Genomic DNA, 20,659 nt, shown 5'->3' on the forward strand with positions numbered 1-20,659 from the left:
TGTTGTGTTGGTAATATGTGAGGTGTAATCTAGTGGAGTCTCTGGAGAGTTATAGCACCACCATCACTATACTTCTTGTGTCCACAAAGAGGGGCTGTTCACAGGGGCTGGCGCTGTGCCACACACACAAGTAAACACAATCACAGTCAAGCATGCATGCAAGCGCACAAAAACACAACACCAAATCAGACGGCCCATTCTTGGAATGTGTTGAGCATGTTTTTATGTCCAACAGACTGAACAAAGACACAAAACACTCTCACTCAAAACGCACACTCACACACTCCCACACAAACACCTCAGACTGAGATAAGAGCTTGTTACTGACATTTCTCCATGTGAATTTTGCAGGGCCTGGCTGAATTTGGCCATGGTTGAAACAGAAAGATCCTGGCAAGTCCAGATCACAGTGAAATCTCTAGACGAGTGGGTGGCCAGGGAAGCAGTGAAAGGGAAGCTTTTAACCTGGCAGTGTTTCTGTTATCTCACCGTGTGTGATGGGTCCCACCTGAGTTCTAGAGCAAGGAGAGTGACACACTTCGACCAATAGCTCCCTAGTGGAGCTCAATGCCGGGCTATTCATCCAGTCTCCAGTGTCACACACACACACGTATGTCTCTCTGGCCGGGGTGCTGTCGTAGCTCTCCATCTCCCTTCTTAAAGCCCCCTCACACCCACTCCCGTCCCCACAGCTCACCCCTGTCAACACACACACTGAGCCCTCTGTTCTCCCCATGTGTGAGAAAAAGCGTGGAGAGAAGAGGGGGAGCACAGGAGGGGGGGAAGAGGGGGTGACTGAGGAAAGAAGGAGACAAGAAAATAGGGTGAAATGAGAGGGGGAAGGAGATGGACAGATACCAAGTGTGGCGCAAAAAAAGGTGGGTTTACAGAAAGATTTTATGAGCCAGAAAGCTGGTCTGTGAAAGGGAGAGCTTGTGTAAAAGTGAGAAAGAGGGAGAAGAAAGCTGGCAAAAGTAGAAGAGAAGGAATGAGGATAAACGGACACACCAACTGGCAAGTGTCTTCACTGACATTTTCAATATGTCCAACATGTCCTTGATTGAGTCTGTAATACCAACATGTTTCAAGCAGACCACCATAGTCCCTGTGCCCAAGCACACAAAGGCAACCTGCCTAAATGACTACAGACCCGTAGCACTCATGTCCGTAGACGTGAAGTGCTTTGAAAGGCTGGTAATGGCTCACATTAACACCATTATCCCAAAATAAACCCACTCCAATTTGCATACCGCTCAAACAGATGATGCACTCTATTGCACTCCACACTGCCCTTTCCCACCTGGACAGAAGGAACACCTACGTGAGAATGCTATTCATTGACTACAGCTCAGCATTTAACACCATAGTGCCCTCAAAGATCATCACTAAGCTAAGGACCCTGGGACTAAACACCTCCCTCTGCAACTGGATATTGGACTTCCTGAAAGGCCGCCCCCAGGTGGTGAGGCTAGGTAGCAACACATCTGCCACGCTGATCCTCAAAACTGGAGCCCCTCAGGGGTGCGTGCTCAGTCCCCTCCTGTACTCCATGTTCACTCACAACTGCATGGCCAGGCATGACTCCAACACCATCATTAAGTTTGCAGACAACAACAGTGGTAGGCCTGATCCCCGATGAGGCAGCATATAGGGAGGTCAGAGACCTGGCCGGGTAGTGCCAGAATAACAACCTATCCCTCAACGTGAGCAAGACAAAAGGAGAGGATTGTGGACGACAGGAAAAGGATGACCGAGCGCACCCCCATTCTCATCAACAGGGCTGTAGTAGAGCAGGTTGAGAGCTTCAAGTTCCTTGGTGTCCACATCACCAACAAACTAGAATGGTCCAAACACACCAAGACAGTAGTGAAGCAGGCACGACAAAACCTATTCCCCCTCGGGAGACTTAAAAGATTTGGCATGGGTCTTCAGATCCTCAAAAGGTTCTACAGCTGCAACAACACTGCCTCCGACCGCAAGGCCCTACAGAGGGTAGTGTGTACGGCCCAGTACATCACTGGGGCTAAGCTGCCTGCCATCCAGGACCTCTACACCAGGCGGTATCAGAGGAAGGCCCTAAAAATTGTCAAAGACTCCAGCCACCCAAGTCATAGACTGTTCTTTCTGCTACCGCACGGCAAGCAGTACCGGAGCGCCAAGTCTAGGACCATAAGGCAACCCCCGCCAACCCCTCTTTTACGCTGCTGATACTTTCTGTTTATCATCTATGCATAGTCACTTTAACTATACCTCCATCTACATATTACCTCAAATAGCCCAACTAACCGGTGCCCCCGTACATTGACTCTGTATCGGTACCCCCTGTATTTAGCCTCGCTACTGTTATTTTCACTGTCATTTTACTTTTTAAAAAAATATTATTTTTTTCCCCCCTTATCTATTGTTAACCTAATACCTATTTTTTACTTAAAAATTGCACTGAAAAAGTGATGCTCGATTGATTCCAAATATACAGTGCCCTCGGAAGGTATTCACACCCCTTGACTTTTTCCATATTTTCTATTTTTTTGTCAATGATCTACACAAAATACTCTAATGTCAAAGTATGATATCATGAAAAAAAAATGTATTACAATACTTATGTAAATTTGATATTTCTGTATTTCATTTTCAAAAAAATTTGCTAACATTTCTTAAAACATGTTTTCACTTTGTCATTGTGGGTTATTGTGTGTAGATGGGTGAGAAAATTCAGGTTGTAACAAAATAAAATATGGAATAAGGCACTGTAGCTGCATTGTTGCTTAAATGTGATTGGCTGTGGTCTTGGCGGTGGAATACAGCCTGGGAGACAGGGCTGCCTGTTAGGCAGCGTTCAGGGCTGACAGTGCCTTGCAAAAGTATTCATCCATCTTGGTGTTTTTCCTATTTTGTGGCATTACAACCTGTAATTTAAATGCATTTTTATTTGGATTTCATGTAATGGACATACACAAAATAGTCCAAATTGGTGAAGTGAAATGAAAAAAATTACTTTTCAAAAAATTCTATAAAATTAAAAACTGAAAAGTGGTGTGTGCATATGTATTCACCCCCTTTGCTATGAAGCTCATAAAGAAGATCTGGTGCAACCAATTACCTTCAGAAGTCACATAATTAGTTAAATAAAGTACACCTGTGTGCAATCTAAGTGCCACATGATCTCAGTAGTATATATATATATATGTATATATACACACACACACACACACACACACACACAACTGTTCTGAAAGGCCCCAAAGTCTGCAACACACTAAGCAAGGGGCACCACCAAGAAAGTGGCACCATGAAGACCAATGAGCTCTCCAAACAGGTCAGGGACAAAGTTGTGGAGACGTACAGATCAGGGTTGAGTTATAAATAAATAAAAATCTGAAACTTTGAACATCCAACGGAACACCATTAAATCCATTTTTTTTTTTGAATGGCACCACAACAAACCTGCCAAGGGAGGACCGTCCACCAAAACTCACAGACCAGGCAAGGAGGGCATTAATCAGAGCGGCAACAAAGAGACCAAAGATAACCCTGAAGGAGCTGCAAAGCTCCAGAGGAGATTGGAGTATCTGTCCATAGGACCACTTTAAGCCGTACACTCCACAAAGCTGGGCTTTACTGAGTGGGCATTGCTTAAAGAAAAAAATAAGCAAACACATTTGGTGTTCGCCAAAAGCCACGTGGGAGACTCCCCAAACATATGGAAGAAAGTACTCTGGTCAGATGAGACTAAAATGTAGCTTTTTGGCCATCAAGGAAAATGCTATGTCTGGCGCAAACCCAACACCTCGCATCACCCCGAATGTTGTTGATCCATCCTCAGTTTTCTCCTTTCACAGCCAATAAACTCTGTTTTAATGTCAGCATTGGCCTCATGGTAAAATCCCTGAGAGGTTTCCTTCCTCTCTGGCAACTGAGTTAGGAAGGATGCCTGTATCTGTAACAAAGGTAAATCAAGTTACTTTTTAATATCTTTCTCTCACTGAAGTGTACAATTTCCTCTTCTTCCTTGCTTAAGCAAGTTCTGTCTGACTCTGGCATCATTACTGAGAAGAATCAGAGAAGTGATGCTTTTAATCAAAATGTTATCTCGGCAGGCTTTTTATTTGAGAGAAACAGTGGTTTAAATTGACCCTGTGTATCGGTACACCATCCAAAGTGTAATAAATAACTTCACCATACTCAAAAGGGATATTCAATCTGTTTTTTTTAATTCCACTTTGACATTATGGGGTATTGTGTGTAGGTCAGTGACAAAAAGGCTGGTTACAACAAAATGTGTGAAAAAAATCAAGAGGTGTGAATATTTTGAGAGCACTGTACTACAGGAGTTCAGGAGATAAACATGAAAGCGGAGAGCGAGTGTGATAGTGTCGATCTCATAGCAAAGAGGAAAGGATCATCTTAATGTGATTATCAAGGCACTTAACCTACTAATGTATCCATCTCTGCTAGCAGATCATTACATTAGCTAAACAGTAACACCGTTCTGACAATCAGGGTCCCTAGAGTTCACTGGAAACTCAATTGAGCTGAGCAGAATTGATTCTTCACTGTGTGTTGAACCATATCACAACACCAGCCAGGTCGGCTGGTACCACTGACCTTGTAGTCTCTTCCAAATTTAAAGAGCAACTGCCCCTAAAAAACAACTTATTGTTTAGAAAACAGCCTGTGGCATCGATACGAGCAATTCTACTGTCAAAATTTACTACAAAGTGTAAATAGAATAATTTTGGTCCTAAAGTTAGTTTTGTCTAAAACTTCGTTTAGTGAGACTTGTAGTCGTGACTACATCACAACGTAAATTAAGGTTGGGTTTGTTTCAATCCTGCCAACAGCTGGCAGCACACAAGTAATCATAAATTCGGAGTGCAGGTTCATGCGACCCAATCGTAATAGCTGTGGTAAATTTGGGTTGACTTTGGATATCCCAATGGAACTCGTTAGGGACCATTGGTAAATTACACAATGTACATGTGACAATGTTATAATTCTAATAGCTCCAAATTTCAATGATTTAAAACCCTCCAACTATAAATTCATATACAAATATTGAAAGCATTTAATGCGAACTAAAAGATATGTAACATGATAAGTTCCATTTAGATTGTATAATAATTTATTGAAGGTCTCTAACTAGCCCCAGAGAGAGCCTATCCGAAGTCAAACCAACTTTGCCACATACCAGCCGACTGAAGCTAAATAATTTGTGTAACTCATCCTACCTGTAAAAACACACACACACACACACACACACACACACACACACACACACACACACACACACACACACAGGAAAAATGCAGTGTCTTAGACCGCTGCACCACTCGGGAGGCCCATCTTTCTCTTCCTCAACTCACCCAGCTCTTTCTGACACCAACCAATGAGCCCCCTCTCTTTGCATTTACTGTAGCCAGCATCCTCACCCACTGAGCACCGACAGACACCGGACAGCCATGGACGTTGGGTCAGTCCACCCTGGCCTTGATGTTAACGTCCGCAGACGGACCGGACCAAATCTGAACCTATTATAGATGTATGTTTGGATAGCACAGTACAGTAGTGAGTAGGGCACAGTACAATTCTGAGTACAGTACAGTATACTGTACCCTCTGTTGTATTGTACTGCACTGTGATGTCCAAACTTGTGAAACATGATGGGAATGACATGCACATTTATAATGATTCATTTCCGTGTAGTACAGATTAGAAACCCATGATTTAATTCCGTTACCGGGTGTAAATCCACTTCAATCACCATGTCATAGCTGACACCCCATTCTTTCTGCAGACATCTTTGAATCTTGCATAAAAACCTGAGCAAGAACACCGTAATTACGTTATCAAAGTTGGCATCTGCGCAGTTCATTTTAAAAATGTGTGGAAATTGGTAAAAGTCGCCCTTGTGCAAACCTTGAAATCAATGTTTTTTGTTTGGCATACATTTTAAAGTGAAAAAACTGAGCCAAAGCGTAATTTGGTGACAGGGGAATTGCCCATAGGTTATTGGTAATCCTAGATCTATTTGTACTGTCTTGCCAACTCATATGGTAATGTTCACACCAATTGTATTTACATTTTATCAAGGAGTCATACTGAGACCAAGGTCTCCTTTACATATGAACCCTGAATTGCAGAAATACATACATCATAATACAAAATGGAAGCAGAAAGAAAAACGCAGTCATAAAAAACAAACACATTCATCAGTAATAAGGTCCTCAATCAGCTTTCTGAATGGACCTAGAGGCACCAGAACATCACATTCATCAGTAATAAGGTCCTCAATCAGCTTTCTGAATGGACCTAGAGGCACCAGAACATCACATTCATCAGTAATAAGGTCCTCAATCAGCTTTCTGAATGGACCTAGAGGCACCAGAACATCACATTCATCAGTAATAAGGTCCTCAATCAGCTTTCTGAATGGACCTAGAGGCACCAGAACATCACATTCATCAGTAATAAGGTCCTCAATCAGCTTTCTGAATGGACCTAGAGGCACCAGAACATCACATTCATCAGTAATAAGGTCCTCAATCAGCTTTCTGAATGGACCTAGAGGCACCAGAACATCACATTCATCAGTAATAAGGTCCTCAATCAGCTTTCTGAATGGACCTAGAGGCACCAGAACATCACATTCATCAGTAATAAGGTCCTCAATCAGCTTTCTGAATGGACCTAGAGGCACCAGAACATCACATTCATCAGTAATAAGGTCCTCAATCAGCTTTCTGAATGGACCTAGAGGCACCAGAACATCACATTCATCAGTAATAAGGTCCTCAATCAGCTTTCTGAATGGACCTAGAGGCACCAGAACATCACATTCATCAGTAATAAGGTCCTCAATCAGCTTTCTGAATGGACCTAGAGGCACCAGAACATCACATTCATCAGTAATAAGGTCCTCAATCAGCTTTCTGAATGGACCTAGAGGCACCAGAACATCACATTCATCAGTAATAAGGTCATCAATCAGCTTTCTGAATGGACCTAGAGGCACCAGAACATCACATTCATCAGTAATAAGGTCATCAATCAGCTTTCTGAATGGACCTAGAGGCACCAGAACATCACATTCATCAGTAATAAGGTCCTCAATCAGCTTTCTGAATGGACCTAGAGGCACCAGAACATCACATTCATCAGTAATAAGGTCATCAATCAGCTTTCTGAATGGACCTAGAGGCACCAGAACATCACATTCATCAGTAATAAGGTCCTCAATCAGCTTTCTGAATGGACCTAGAGGCACCAGAACATCACATTCATCAGTAATAAGGTCCTCAATCAGCTTTCTGAATGGACCTAGAGGCACCAGAACATCACATTCATCAGTAATAAGGTCATCAATCAGCTTTCTGAATGGACCTAGAGGCACCAGAACATCACATTCATCAGTAATAAGGTCATCAATCAGCTTTCTGAATGGACCTAGAGGCACCAGAACATCACATTCATCAGTAATAAGGTCCTCAATCAGCTTTCTGAATGGACCTAGAGGCACCAGAACATCACATTCATCAGTAATAAGGTCATCAATCAGCTTTCTGAATGGACCTAGAGGCACCAGAACATCACATTCATCAGTAATAAGGTCCTCAATCAGCTTTCTGAATGGACCTAGAGGCACCAGAACATCACATTCATCAGTAATAAGGTCCTCAATCAGCTTTCTGAATGGACCTAGAGGCACCAGAACATCACATTCATCAGTAATAAGGTCCTCAATCAGCTTTCTGAATGGACCTAGAGGCACCAGAACATCACATTCATCAGTAATAAGGTCCTCAATCAGCTTTCTGAATGGACCTATGGAGGCACCAGAACATCACATTCATCAGTAATAAGGTCCTCAATCAGCTTTCTGAATGGACCTAGAGGCACCAGAACATCACATTCATCAGTAATAAGGTCATCAATCAGCTTTCTGAATGGACCTAGAGGCACCAGAACATCACATTCATCAGTAATAAGGTCCTCAATCAGCTTTCTGAATGGACCTAGAGGCACCAGAACATCACATTCATCAGTAATAAGGTCCTCAATCAGCTTTCTGAATGGACCTAGAGGCACCAGAACATCACATTCATCAGTAATAAGGTCCTCAATCAGCTTTCTGAATGGACCTAGAGGCACCAGAACATCACATTCATCAGTAATAAGGTCCTCAATCAGCTTTCTGAATGGACCTAGAGGCACCAGAACATCACATTTAATAACATTTTGAAGATTGTTCTACAAATAAGGTGTAAGAAAATAAAAAAGATGACTTCTCTGACTCAGTAAAGACCAAATACATTTCCAGAGCCATTCCTGAGACTGGGTGTGGTAAATCATACAGTGCAGTCTGAAAGTATTCAGACCCCTTGACTTTTTACACATTGTTACGTTACAGCCTTATTCTAAAATGGATTAAATAAAAAAATCCTCAGCAATCTACACACAATAACCCATAATGAAAAAGCGAAAACAGGTTTAAAAATGTTTGCAAATGTATTATAAAAAATATATTTTTAAATTATGAGATGGGAGAATCTTCCAGAAGGACAACTATCTCTGCAGCACTCCACCACATCAGGCCTTTATGGTAAAGTGGCCAGACGGAAGCCACTCCTCAGTAAAAAGCACAAGACAGCCCGCTTGGAGTTTGCCAAAAGCCATCTAAAGGACTCTCAGACCATGATGAAACCTGATGAACTCTTTGGCCTGAATGCCAAGTGTCATGTCTGGAGGAAACCTGGCACCGTCCCTACGGTGAAGTATGGTGGTGGCAGCATCATGCTGTGGGGATGTTTTGTCATTATGGGGTATTGTGTGTAGATTGAGGGAAAAAACAATTGTTTCATATTTTTGTTGATACAGTACATGTACTAAAATTGGAATACAATTGAAATAGTAACTTTCAAATTATTCCACAAAGATGGTTGGAGGTCCACACATCAGAGAATGTTGACCTGAATGGGAATATCTGTCGTTTTAAATTATGAGGTCAATTCTCCCTAGGAAACCTTTTGAAATCATAGAAATATAGATAATAGAATAGACTCTGTCCGTTGAAGTTGACATTTGACGGTGGCAGCCATCTTTGTGTTAGTAAAAATGTAAATTCAATTTAAACATCAATGGTGTAACAACTAAATTGCAGTGGTCTGAAGGATAGGTCCATTCTATAAATTATATTTCTATGATTGAAATGACACCCACCCTGTATTCAAGAGCATGTATCTCAGCTGATAGCGAGCACAAAAACAAGACTGTGAAAATAGGGTCTAAGCTACAATATATGCAAATATGAAAAAAATATGAGTTTACGCGTTTTTAGATATTTGACTTTAAAAAAAGGTAAAGAAATATCCATTTCTATTCAAATATTTTTTCTAGAAATTATTAAATTGTTTGACAACCCTGTTTTTGATTGAATTCAAATGGATTTACTCTCCTATGAACTTCACGTTGGTGCTCATGAGTCCTTTTACACGGAAATCCAGGTTCAGCAGTCAGAGATAACCAACCTCGGACAGACTACTTTAGTCATACTATTTTAGGATAACAGGGTGGGTGGATACACTCATTCTCAAATCCTTTCATGTATCCTTCAATCCCATCAAACTGCAATATTTAATGAATACATCTGTCCATACACCATCATCAAATCCTTCCCTGTGCATTTATCCATCCATCCATCCATCCAACCAGCTCCTTTCCATCCCCTTCCTTGTATTCCTTCATCCCCCACTCAGCCCAGTAGAGTCCCACTGGATCAGCAGTGTAATGCCCACTCTTCCCCTCTATGCTGCTGTCCAGCCTCTGTCCTGGGTCCAGCGGAGTGCTCCAGCTCTCCCCCATCCCTCCCTCCTTCCATCCACACTGACTGCAGGGCTGAACTAAATCAGCTTGTGAGGCTTTAGCCATTAGCCACTTTGATGTGCTGCCCCAGGCCTCTGCTTCCACCACAGGCAGGAGTAATGGAGCTTTAAAAGGAGGCCAAACTACTGGGGTGCAACTGGGCTGGGCTGCTGCTGGAGTGGACTGGAACTGGGCGGGGCTGAGCTGCTATGTCAATATAGGACTCGTTTTACTGTGGATATAGATACTTGTGTACCTGTTTACTCCAGCATCTTCACAAGGTCCTTTGCTGTTGTTCTGGGATTGATTTGCGAGGTGGAGATGTTGTTTCTTACCCTCACCACCTGGGGGTGGCCCGTCAGCAAGTCCAGGACCCAGTTGCACAGGGCGGGGTCGAGACCCAGGGTCTCAAGCTTAATGACAAGTTTGGCGGGGTACTATGGTGTTAAATGCTGAGCTGTAATCGATGAACAGCATTCTTACATAGGTATTCCTCTTGTCCAGATGGGATAGGGCAGTGTGCAGTGTGATTGCGATTGGGGCGGTAAGCAAATTGGAGTGGGTCTTGGGTGTCTAGGGTGTCAGGTAGGGTGGAGGTGATATGATCCTTGACTATTCTCTCAAAGCACTTCATGATGACGGAAGTGAGTGCTACGGGGCGATATGTAAATTAGCTCAGTTACCTTAGCTTTCTTGGGAACAGGAACAATGGTGGCCCTCTTGAAGCATGTGGGAACAGCAGACTGGGATAGGGATTGATTGAATATATCCGTAAACACACCAGCCAGCTGGTCTGCACATGCTCTGAGGATGCGGCTAGGGATGGGAGCCTGGGCCGGCAGCCTTGCGAGGGTTAACACGTTTAAATGTTTTATTCACGTTGGCCACAGTGAAGGAGAGCCCACAGGTTTTGTTAGCGGGCCATGTCAGTGGCCCTGTATTGTCCTCAAAAGGAGCAAAGAAGTTTTTTAATTTGTCTGGGAGCAAGACGTCGGTGTCCGTGACAGAGCTGGTTCTTTTTTTGTAATCCGTGATTGACTGTATTCCCTGCCACATACATCTCCTGTCTGAGCCGTTGAATTGTGACTCTACTTTGTCTCTATACTGACGCTTAGCTTGTTTGATTGCCTTGCGGAGGGAATAGTTACAATATTTGTATTCGGTCATGTTTCCGGTCGCCTTGTCATGATTAAAATCAGTTTTGCATGAATGCTGCCATCAATCCACGGTTTCTGGTTGGGGAAGGCTTTAATAGTCACCGTGGGTACAACATCACCGATGTACTTGCTAATAAACTCACTCACCGAATCAGCATATACATCAATGTTGTTGTCTGAGGCTATCCGGAACATATCCCAGTCCAAGTGATTGAAGCAATCTTAAAGCGTGGAATCCGATTGTTCGGACCAGCGTTGAACAGACCTGAGCACCGGTGTTTCCTGTTTTAATTAATGTCTATAGGCTGGGAGCAACAAAATGGAGTCGTGGTCAGATTTGCCGAAAGGAGGGCGAGGGAGGACTTTGTATGCGTTGCGGAAGTGTAGCAATGATCCAGAATGCTGCCAGCCCAGGTCGATCATTCGATATGCTGATAAAATTTAGGAAGCCATTAATCAGATTAGCTTTGTTAAAATCTCCAGCTACATTAAATGTAGCCTCAGGATGTATGGTTTCCAGTTTAATTAGAGTCCAATGAAGTTCTTTCAGGGCCGTCAAGGTGTCTGCTTGGGGGGGATATACACGGCTGTGATTATAATCGAAGAGAATTCTCTTGGTAAATAATGTGGTTGGCATTTGATTGTAAGGAATTCTAGGTCAGGTGAACAAAAGGACTTGAGATCCTGTATGTTGTTATGATCACACCACAACTCGTTAATCATAAGGCATACACCCCCGCCCTTCTTCTTACCAGAGAGATATCTGTTTCTGTCGGCGCGATGCGTGAAGAAACCGAGTGGCTGTACCGACTCTGATAACATATCCCGAGTGAGCCATGTTTCCGTGAAACAGAGAATGTTACAATCTCTGATGTCTCTCTGGAAGGCAACCCTTGCTCGAATTTCGTCTACCTTTGTTTCAAGAGACTGGACATTGGCGAGTAGTATACTCGGGAGCGGTGAGCAATGTGCCCGTCTAGGGAGCCTGACCAGAAGACCGCTCCATCTGCCCCTTCTGTGGCGCTGTTGTTTTGGGTCGCCGGCTGGGATCCGATCCATTGTCCTGGGTGGTGGTCCAAACAGAGGACCCGCTTCGGGAAAGTCGTATTCCTGGTTGTAATGTTGGTAAATTGACGTTGCTCTTATATCCAATAGTTCCTCCCGGCTGTATGTAATAAGACTTAAGATTTTTTTAGCTAACAATGTTAGAAATAATACATAAAAAAAAAAAAATACTGCAAAGTTTCCTAAGAACGTGAAGCGAGGCGACCATCTCTGTCGGCGCCAAAAGCTTCCCTTTCTCTGCTTCCCTGGCCACTCACTCATCTAGACATTTCACAGTGATCTGGACTTGCCAGGGTCTTATTATCTGTCTAAGGTGTTTGTGTGCGTTTTGAGTGAGAGTGTGTTTTGTGTGTGAATGTCTGTAAATATATGATATTTGTTCAGTCTGTTGGAATGTGATGAGTGTGTTTTTATGTCAGCAAATTGGCCATCAGATTGAGCTTTTTTGTGCGTTTGCAAGCATGATTGACTGTGATGTTGTTTACTTGCACTTGTGTGTCAGAAATGTTTCTTTATTTCAAGGAGAACCGAGGGAGAGGAGAAGGAACGTGTTATGGGTTCTAACTAATCCCCAATCATCAGGCAGGTCCAGTGTTGATGTTAATACTAAAGCTAAAGCCCACAGATCATAGATGGGTGATTAAGGACATTAGTTCTAATCCTTAATAATCTGTTTAGCTCTACCTCACACTGAAACATCTTTCTCAGGGGCTCTGCAGCAGAGAGCATGGTAATCAGTCAGCCTGTCTATCTATCTATCTAGTGGAATGCACTGGTCCTGGAGGTCGTGGGAGTCACTTGGCCTGGTACTGGAGGTCGTGGGAGACACATGGCCTGGTACTGGAGGTCGTGGGAGACATATGGCCTCGTACTGGAGGTCGTGGGAGACACATGGCCTGGTACTGGAGGTCGTGGGAGACACATGGCCTGGTACTGGAGGTCGTGGGAGACACATGGCCTGGTACTGGAGGTCGTGGGAGACACATGGCCTGGTACTGGAGGTCGTGGGAGACACATGGCCTGGTACTGGAGGTCGTGGGAGACACATGGCCTGGTACTGGAGGTCGTGGGAGGCACTTGGCTTGGTATTGGAGGTCGTGGGAGACACATGGCTTGGTACTGGAGGTCGTGGGAGAAACATGGCTTGGTACTGGAGGTCGTGGGAGACACATGGCCTGGTACTGGAGGTCGTGGGAGACACATGGCCTGATACTGGAGGTCATGGGAGACACTTGGCCTGATACTGGAGGTCGTGGTAGACACATGGCCTGGTACTGGAGGTCGTGGTAGACACATGGCCTGGTACTGGAGGTCGTGGGAGACACATGGCCTGATACTGGAGGTCGTGGGAGACACATGGCCTGATACTGGAGGTCGTGGGAGACACATGGCCTGATACTGGAGGTCGTGGGAGACACATGGTCTGATACTGGAGGTCGTGGGAGACACATGGCCTGATACTGGAGGTCGTGGGAGACACATGGCCTGGTACTGGAGATCGTGGGAGACACATGGCTTGGTACTGGAGATCGTGGGAGACACATGGCTTGGTACTGGAGGTCGTGGGAGACACATGGCCTGGTACTGGAGGTTGTGGGAGACACATGGCCTGGTACTGGAGGTCGTGGGAGACACATGGCTTGGTACTGGAGGTCGTGGGAGAGACATGGCTTGGTACTGGAGGTCGTGGGAGAGACATGGCTTGGTACTGGAGGTCGTGGGAGAGACATGGCTTGGTACTGGAGGTCGTGGGAGACACATGGCCTGGTACTGGAGGTCGTGGGAGACACATGGCCTGGTACTGGAGGTTGTGGGAGACACATGGCCTGGTACTGGAGGTTGTGGGAGACACATGGCCTGGTACTGGAGGTTGTGGGAGACACATGGCCTGGTACTGGAGGTTGTGGGAGACACTTGGCTTGGTTCTGGAGGTTGTGGGAGACACTTGGCTTGGGAAAAATACAGTATCAACAGCAAGCATCAAATGTGGCTAAGATCCCCCACATAGAATAAAGATAACTCTGTGACACAGCCAGACAAGCAACACATAAAGGCATGAAAAGCAGTAGGCACAGCAGTCCTTTTAATTCTTCCTTTTAATTATTGACCAATGAGCATCAAATTAAAAACATATATTTGTTGTATTTCCAGACACTTTTTGGAGTATTCCAGTTATTCAACAGTGTGTGGATGTCTATATATTCTACACAGGCCTAGAGCCAGACACGAGGCACTCTGACATAGCAGAGAGAGAGGTATTCCTGTGATGTCTCCGAGGCAAAGCAAAAAGCACATCTGCAGGCCAGGTGCTCCGCACTCGGGAATGGAGCTCAGTCACGTTCAGGGTCATGTACGCTCCAAAAAAGACCCCCAGGACATCTATTATACAGCTTCTCTCTGTCTCCAGTCACCGCTCCTCATTTCAATAACATACTCAAGGTATTTAGGGTTGAACTTGACAACCTGTACCACAGTCTTATTATGTACATAGTAGTACTAGACATATCATTTGATATTTAAAATAAGTAGTACAGTATTTCAATAAGGTATATGAGGCCATGTTTTCTTCTTGACCAGGTTTCGGTTGGTATGGAAGTCACAACCAGCCTACACAGACGGAGACTCCTATATCCAGTTGAACTGGTCTTGGTCATATTTGGCTGGTGTGGAGGAAACTCATGACTTTCTGCTGATCTCCCAAAAAAAAGCAGTTTTGAACAAACACACACACACACACACGCTTGTTGAGAATATACTCAAATGAATCCCGGCTATGTCCAGATACTAAATGGTCTGTGCTGTAGAATAAGAGTGACTGTATGAACTCTATCAACTAGTGGGCTTTAATCCTAACCCCTGTGCTGGGCGCCATGCCACTCTTTACTGTGTCAGCCCAAACCCAATAACCCATGCAGACCTATCTAATCACATCTAAAGCTCATAGCCATGATGACACAGAGGTACCACAGTGAGCAAGAGAGTGGTGGCTCCCCAGGGAGTCCCAGTCTACAGACCAATATGTCATTTGTATTAGAGCAGGGTTTCCCAAACTGGGTCCCGGGGTGAGCGTTTAGGGGTTTTTGCCCTAGCTCTACACAGCTGACCAACTCATCAAGCTTAGATGATTTGAATCAGATCTGTAGTGCTAGGGCAAAAAGACTAACCCCTGTATTAGGATGGCATTGATGACCATTATTTGATTTCAACACCATTGTTTCGATTCTACCAGACACTTTATAAACCAACACTCAATTCAAAAGGACACCAGCCACTGTTAACATGGCTTTACTTAATCATAATTTCCCTTCCAAATAGGCCACCATGGGTACAACATCAACCAGCCTGAGTCTCCAAAACTCTTCATGTCGTGATTACACTAAAAACAAATATTATGTTTGACGAAGGCTGTTGTGGCAGTTCCAGATGATCATGAATCATATTCTAATGTGGTGGCAGGTGTCTGCAGTAGTAGGTACTGTATCGTTCATCCCACATGGATGCGCGCACGCACGCAAAAAAAATCCTGACCTATTTCTCTGGATAATAAAATGACAGCGGTTGCTAAGAGAACAGAGAGTAGCCAGAGCACAGGAATCAGGATACACACATGTAGTTCGTTCCAATTAGGATCAGCCCAAAGAAAGACGCTTGTATTTGAAAAACAAATCTTCAATTTGTAAGACAATGTTTGAAAACGAAAAGCCATACATTGTAAAAAAAAAAAAAAAAAAAGGGGGGGGGGGGGGGGGGGAGGGGGCAAGACTTCGAAGTAGCCCAGGCTATTTCATAAGAAAGTAGTAATTCATGTTTTTCTTTGTTTTCTTGCATTCAGTTAGTGTAGCAGAGTCAATGTCTAAAGAAACATTGTTTAGAATAAATCCAGAGTAGCCCGTTTTGTTTTATCAATGAATGTGAGATGATATCCTAACGCATAACGTTACCTTCCAAATTGAAGTCCAGTAGCACATACTCGTAAACGGTGTCTGTTATGGTCTCCACTTGCGGTCTCTTCAGAGTGGAGTATATCTTCCCGGGGCTACTGTCCTCTGGGTCTTCCAGTTTCCTCAACCCGCAGCCCATAGTGCCGTAGCGGGATATCCAGCTCACACTAACCGGGCACGCTGACAGTTAGCCGACAAACAGAGCTTTGCTATTGCTATAAAGTTAACCGGATTGCTCCATCCAGGGTGGGTTGACGCTATGAAGCCGTTTGACGTTGCCCCCGGATAATCACTGTCATAGGCAACCAAAGAACGCACAATAAAAAATTTAAAAATATGCAATTTTATATTTTTCTGTAAATAGTTAAAAGCGTGAAGCTCTCGTTCTTTGGAGAAAAAAACCCATTAAAAAACCATAAAAAGTTACAATAATTGAGAACTCCACCACTGCGCGCGAGCGGCTACTTTGTTGCTAACGTCGACTTATTGGCAACAAATCCACTTTTAGTTTTCTTTTCGCCTATCAAATTATATTATTCGTATCATCCACTTAAAAAAACGAGAGTGATTTTAGTAAAGCCGAATAATACACGTGTGAGTGATTCATGAAAGCCAAAGCGTGGCTGCTCGCAGGAGGGAGAAAACATGGGAGGACCGAAGGCGAGGAGGTGATTTGTGCAGCATGATATGGCCTGTATTTTAATGGCTGCTTTGTTTATTTACTAAATATAAATATTTCTGTAGGCTATAGATGTAGCACACTGGGCACAGACGTCAGTTTGTCTATTTTTGATTTAGGCTCAATTTGGTTGAGTTGTCAACTAACATACATTCAACATAATGTCACTATGACATGGGATTTAGGTTGACAGTTGGTTGAGAACAAGACGAAACACCCTTACTTTGATGACTTTCTGCAAATCAACATCATCACATTCAATTGTTGGGTTGAAAAGGACCTGGAAACAACGTTATTTCAACCACTTTTTGCCCAGTGAAGCCTAGTGATGTTGGGCTCTATAATCTTTATAGAAAAACCTTTGCAGGTTCTCAATGAAGTTGTTTTATGTAATGAGGCAATACTCATGTACATTTACAATGCCAGTAGATACTTTTGAGTGCATTGCTATGACTCAAAGCCACTGGAGATCACGAAAGTTCAAAGAAAGTGAAGGAAACTTGTGACCAAGGCATGACTTCACCTTCTCAAAGATTTATACACCAAATCCTTTATTTCACCAGTCATTTTCATTATGACACTGTTGGACCATGATCAACTATACAGATGGACCATGATCAACTATACCGATGGACCATGATCAACTATACAGATGGACCACGATCAACTATACAGATTTTCCATGATCAACTATACAGATGGACCATGATCAACTATACAGATGGACCATGATCAACTATACAGATGGAGCATGATCAACTATACAGATGGTGCATGATCAACTATACAGATGGACCATGATCGGCTATACAGATGGACGATGATCAGCTATACAGATGGACCATGATCAGCTATACAGATGGACCATGATCAGCTATACAGATGGACCATGATCAACTATACAGATGGACCATGATCAACTATACAGATGGACCATGATCAACTATACAGATGGACCATGATCAACTATACAGATGGACCATGATCAGCTATACAGATGGACCATGATCAGCTATACAGATGGACCATGATCAGCTATACAGATGGAGCATGATCAACTATACAGATGGAGAATAGTCAACTATACAGATGGACCATTATCAACTATACAGATGGAGAATGATTAACTCTACAGATGCACCATGATCAACTATACAGATGGAGAATGATTAACTCTACAGATGCACCATGATCAACTATACAGATGGACCATGATCAACTATACAGATGGACAATTATCACCTATACAGATGGACCATGATCAACTATACAGATGGACAATGATCAACTATACAGATGGACCATGATCAACTATACAGATGGACAATTATCACCTATACAGATAGACCATGATCAACTATACAGATGGACCATGATCAACTATACAGATGGACCATGATCTTCCTAGTTCAAGGAAGATCATGGTCCACCTGTATAGTTGACAGTCAGTCTATTGATTCAGCTTTTCACTACTTGTCAACAATGAATTGGAGGACCATTATTGACTCTGAGCAAGAGGTTATTGAGAGTGGTGGGCATTTTGTCCATTTCAATTGAAGCTGTTTTACCAATGGAAAATGATTTCCCTTAGATTAATCAATTCTATTACGTAATATCCCTATCACTAGACATGGGAACTAGACACAATCAGTAATATGCATTTGAACCAAATTGACTCAAATTAAGTCTGTGTGTTTGTGTGGGTGGGTGTGTCTCTCTCTATTTCTCTCTCACACACACAGACTGTGTGTGTGGTGGTGCAACATGCAGTCAACACACGTCTGATTGTTGAATTGTAACTGGGATCATTGAAGCAGCTGAGAGCGAGCTACTATAAGAGCTGGAGGTCCTTATGGGGTAAGGCACCAGCACCAGGTTTATTTCCCCGTTATTTAACCAGGTAGGCTAGTTGAGAACAAGTTCTCATTTGCAACTGCGACCTGGCCAAGATAAAGCAAAGCAGTTAGACACATACAACAACACAGAGTTACACATGGAGTAAACAAACGTACAGTCAATAATACAGTAGAAAAATATATATGCAGCATGTGCAAATGAGGTAGGATAAGAGAGGTAAGTCCATGGTGGCAAAGTAATTACAATATAGCAATTAAACACTGGAATGGTAGGATGTGCAGAACATGAATGTGCAAGTTGAGATACTGGGGTGCAAAGGAGCAAGATAAATAAATAAATACAGTATGGGGATGAGGTAGGTTGGATGGGCTATTTACAGATGAGCTATATACAGGTACAGTGATTTGTGAGCTGCTCTGACAGCTGGTGCTTAAAGCTAGTGAGGGAGGTAAGAGTCTCCAGCTTCAGAGATTTTTGCAGTTTGTTCCAGTCATTGGCAGCAGAGAACGAAGGAGAGGTGGCCAAAGGAAGAATTGGCTTTGGGGGTGACCAGTGAAATATACCTGCTGGAGCGCGTGCTACGGGTGGGTGCTGCTATGGTGACCAGTGAGCTGAGATAAGGCTGGGCTTTACCTAGCAGAGACTTGTAGATGACCTGGAGCCAGTGGGTTTGGCGACGAGTATGAAGCGGGGGCCAGCCAACGAGATCATACAGGTCGCAGTGGTGGGTAGTATATGGGGCTTTGGTGACAAAACGGATGGCACTGTGATAGACTGCATCCAATTTGTTGAGTAGAGTGTTGGAGGCTATTTTGTAAATGACATCGCCGAAGTCGAGGATCAGTAGGATGGTCAGTTTACGAGGGTATGATTGGCAGCATGAGTGAAGGATGCTTTGTTGCGAAATAGGAAGCCGATTCTAGATTTGGATTGGAAATGTTTAATGTGAGTCTGGAAGGAGAGTTTACAGTCTAACCAGACACCTAGGTATTTGTAGTTGTCCACATATTCTAAGTCAGAACAGTCCAGAGTAGTGATGCTGGACAGGTGGGCAGGTGCGGGCCGCGATCGGTTGAAGAACATGCATTTAGTTTTACTTGCATTTAAGAGCCGTTGGAGGCCACGGAAGGAGAGTTGTATGGCATTGAAGCTCATTTGGAGCTTAGTTAACAGTGTCCAACGAAGGGCCAGAGGTATGCCAAATGGTGTCGTCTGCATAGAGGTGGATCAAAGAATCACCAGCAGCGAGAGCGACATCATTGATGTATACAGAGAAGAGAGTCGGCCTGAGAATTGAACCCTGTGGCACCCCCATAGAGACTGCCAGAGGTCCGGACAACAGGCCCTCCGATTTGACATACTGAACTCTATTGGAGAAGTAGTTGGTGAACCAAGCGTGGCAATCATTTGAGAAACCAAGGCTGTTGAGTCTGTCAATAAGAATGTTATGATTGACAGAGTCGAACGCCTTAGCCAGGTCAATGAATACGGCTGTACACTAATGTCTCTTATCGATGGCGGTTATGATATCGTTTAGGACCTTGAGCGTGGCTGAGGTACACCCATGACCAGCTCTGAAACCAGATTGCATAGCGGAGAAGGTACGGTGAAATTCGATATGGTCGGTAATCTGTTTGTTAACTTGGCTTTCAAAGACCTTAAAAGGGCAGGGTAGAGGTCTGTAGCAGTTTGGGTCAAGAGTGTCCCCGTTTTAAGAGGGGGATGACCGCGGCAGCTATCCAATCTATGGGAATCTTAGACGACACGAAAGAGAGTTTGAACAGGCTAGTAATAGGGGTTGCAGATAATTTTAGAAAGAGAGGGTCCAGATTGTCTAGCCCGGCTGATTTGTAGGGGTCCAGATTTTTTGCAGCTCTTTCAGATCATCAGATATCTGGATTTGGGTGAAGGAGAAGTGGGGGAGGTTTGTGCAAGTTGCTGTGGGGAGCGCAGGGCTGTTGACCGGGGTAGGGGTAGCTAGGTGGAAAGCATGGCCAGCCGTAGAAAAATTGTTCTTGAAATTCTCAATTATTGTGGATTTATCGGTAGTGACAGTATTTCCTAGCCTCAGTGCAGTGGGCAGCTGGGAGGAGGTGCTCTTA

General features: G+C 43.8%; 1 protein-coding gene across 1 annotated transcript in view; it reads right to left on the minus strand.

Annotated features, from left to right (window-relative positions):
- The window catches only part of LOC139380499 (raftlin-2-like), a 55,417-nt gene extending 39,028 nt beyond the window's left edge, over positions 1-16,389 (minus strand). Inside the window, exon 1 of the mRNA XM_071123203.1 lies at positions 16,022-16,389. Coding sequence (XP_070979304.1) covers positions 16,022-16,160 — 139 coding nt within the window. The 5' untranslated portion in view covers positions 16,161-16,389. The remainder of the gene's footprint in view (positions 1-16,021) is intronic.
- Between the last annotated feature and the right edge of the window lie 4,270 nt (positions 16,390-20,659).

The sequence above is a fragment of the Oncorhynchus clarkii genome, chromosome 22 (assembly GCF_045791955.1).
Source record: "Oncorhynchus clarkii lewisi isolate Uvic-CL-2024 chromosome 22, UVic_Ocla_1.0, whole genome shotgun sequence".
In the NCBI taxonomy this organism is placed as follows: domain Eukaryota; kingdom Metazoa; phylum Chordata; class Actinopteri; order Salmoniformes; family Salmonidae; genus Oncorhynchus; species Oncorhynchus clarkii.